General features: G+C 36.8%; 1 protein-coding gene across 3 annotated transcripts; it reads left to right on the top strand.

Annotated features, from left to right (window-relative positions):
- Positions 1–231: 231 nt before the first annotated feature.
- Positions 232–1687, top strand: LOC120108559 (plant UBX domain-containing protein 1-like). Of its 3 annotated transcripts, XR_005509867.1 has the most exons (4): positions 232–246; positions 399–471; positions 996–1098; positions 1360–1687. XR_005509867.1 is itself a non-coding variant. In XM_039122197.1 (3 exons), the coding sequence occupies exons 1-3, from the start codon at positions 388–390 to the stop codon at positions 1461–1463; spliced, it is 291 nt and encodes a 96-aa protein (XP_038978125.1). In that variant the 5' UTR covers positions 357–387; the 3' UTR covers positions 1464–1687. The 3 variants fall into 3 exon arrangements, 1 of the variants encoding a protein (XP_038978125.1); XR_005509868.1 differs by lacking the exon at positions 399–471; XM_039122197.1 differs by lacking the exon at positions 232–246 and having other exon boundaries at positions 357–471.
- The last annotated feature ends 813 nt before the right edge of the window (positions 1688–2500 follow it).

Raw genomic sequence — 2500 nt, 5'->3', positions numbered from 1 at the left:
TCATCCCTAATAACTTGAGTATGGATGCCGACCTCAGCCTGGCCCGTGACCGTAACTTTGTTGGAAAGCATCCCTGAAACTATGAGGGGCTCCCCTGGTTTTTATCATTACTTTAAGTCTCGTGCCGGTCGCGATTATGCCAAGAAACCCATTCTACTTCTTTAAACCAGGGAACCCCCGGACCTTCGATCTCCTTTAACCGAGAAGAATCTCCTGAGATCGATCCATGGAGCAGAGCAAGCCAAGGTCTTCTCTCCCTTCTTCATCTCTCTCGAATCAATCGTTTCTTTCTTGAACCTTGAGATCGATCTATTTGTTTTCTAGATTCTACTTCGACCGTTTTTTTCTGAGTTTGGCTTTGAAATCACGCGTTCTTCACTTGTATTTATGAGTTATAGGGTAGAGAAACGAGCTACGGTTGTGCTGCTGCTAAAATCTAGAAGAATCGACAGATTGATGGGAATCTTTAGGGTATTTTTGCTTACTTTCTGGATAGACATTATTTGATTTTAACTTAGTTTCTGGCTGAGATATTCATGTTAGAAGGAAGGTGGGCTGAGCAATCAAATTGAGCCCATAGTCTGCTGCTGCTGCTAGTTTATGATAACAAATAACCCCTGCATAGAGAACTTGATGATATCTTGGTGGATGCAAGCAAGGATCTCTGTTCATTTTCTTGGTGGCATGTTTGGCCCCGTCCAGTTTTTCTTGCCCAGTCAATAAAATCATTTTTTTTACTTCCATATACATTTGAGCCTCCACGTGACTCAGAAGTTTTAAACCGTGTGTTGCTCTTAGGAGTGTTAATTTGATAATTCTCAAATGCAAACAGGGCATCTTATGTCACTTTTAACTTTCATTGGTAAACCTCTGTCAGATTTGCATTTATATTTTGAATGTTTATTGTGATGTCTGTGCATTGGTGTAATTACTCATGGTTCCTTGATTCTTTGAGAATATCTAATGATTGTAACTTCCTATTGGATTGCTTTCAGGCCAAACTTTTGGCTGTGGCAGAAGAACTTGGTCATGAGATACGCATATTCACAAACTCAGCAAATTCTGCAGCATCGAAAGAAATATCTGCTTCTTCAAGTGGTATCTACCTTTTTTAGTATCATATTCAAACCTTGTATAGTGTTTGTTCCAGTTTTTCCCCAGATAGAGTCATATCTGATTTGAAAGAATCAAAACTATCTTGTGCATTTTGGAGCCGGTGAATTGTTTTTGCATCATGTCTGTGGGAATATGTTTTCAACTGTTTTTCATTTTATTATAAGGGATATCATATTATTAACAATTTTAAGAATTGCACCTTTACATTGTGTGCATGATATTAACTGTTGATTGTCTGTGCAGAGGAACCGGACCATTTCTATGATCTTACTCCTGAAGATTATTATCGAATCATGTCAGACAGAATACGAGGTAATGTTGACACTGAAAGGTTACTTTGGCTGTAATTTGGCGCTAGATTTCTACTCTAAGCAGTAGTTTTGAAGTTTTCATAATCTACTGAATTTGGCTTGTCTTTATGGATTAGAACATGATGCTACAATCCATAAATTTTTCTTAGGACTCTTTAGCACTATCTCTGTACTGCTTGCATATTGGAAATCAATTTTGTTTTTGCTCATTTAGTTCTACCATCTTCAATATATGGTGTTCATGGTAAAAAAAACTTTGAACAGCCACCCAATCCCAAATTCTAAAGACCCGTAAAATGCGGGAAGCAGAGGCAGCAGCCCGCAGGGCAAGGATCACTAAGGTACTTGTCCATACAAGGACTTGTAAAAGATGAGTATCCCAATTATGTTTCTTCTTTCTTTCTTTGTCAATTAACACTAGCTTATACTGCCTAACTTTTGTCATATTTTCCTGAAATTTATATTGCTTCTCCAGCTCATTTCTGCATGTGCCTTTTGTTTCCCAGGATTTTGTATCTTTTAAAACATAAATACACCCTTATTAATAAAAAAGCTAAATGGCATCCTCGTCAACATAATCATGCACTGGAAATCGAGACTTTGTATTCAAGATGATTTCGGATGTTTAGCCCTTGAATAATGAGTCTTGTTAAGAAAAGTGGTGGTGGACTGAAGTATTCGATATGGAATATCAAGTTTATATAACAACTTTAATTGCTCGGTATGAGGATGAAAATGAACAAAGGGACCTTTGGAGCCAATGCCAGGTGAATATTTTTAGTGAAGTTGCTCAATCCTACTTATTGGAGAAGTGAAACAGATGACTGATTTAATAGAACATAACAACAAAAGGAGAATGAATTTTAAGAATACGATCACAGAACAGTTGTGAACTCTGAGGAAGATTCATTTGAATCAAAAGTCTTGAATATGTCTTATATTTATGAAGCTACTTATTTTCTATCTTCATACTCATTGTAGATTGTCAGAAACATAATTTGAGATGGAGAACAATTAAAGAGGAAGTGTTTTGAATGGAAGATCAATGTCTTTAGCATCAATAGATACCGCAA

Source organism: Phoenix dactylifera, unplaced genomic scaffold, assembly GCF_009389715.1.
Source record: "Phoenix dactylifera cultivar Barhee BC4 unplaced genomic scaffold, palm_55x_up_171113_PBpolish2nd_filt_p 001392F, whole genome shotgun sequence".
Taxonomy (NCBI): domain Eukaryota; kingdom Viridiplantae; phylum Streptophyta; class Magnoliopsida; order Arecales; family Arecaceae; genus Phoenix; species Phoenix dactylifera.
The sequence above is the reverse complement of the archived record's forward strand: the minus strand, read 5'-3'. Positions and strand labels throughout refer to the sequence as shown.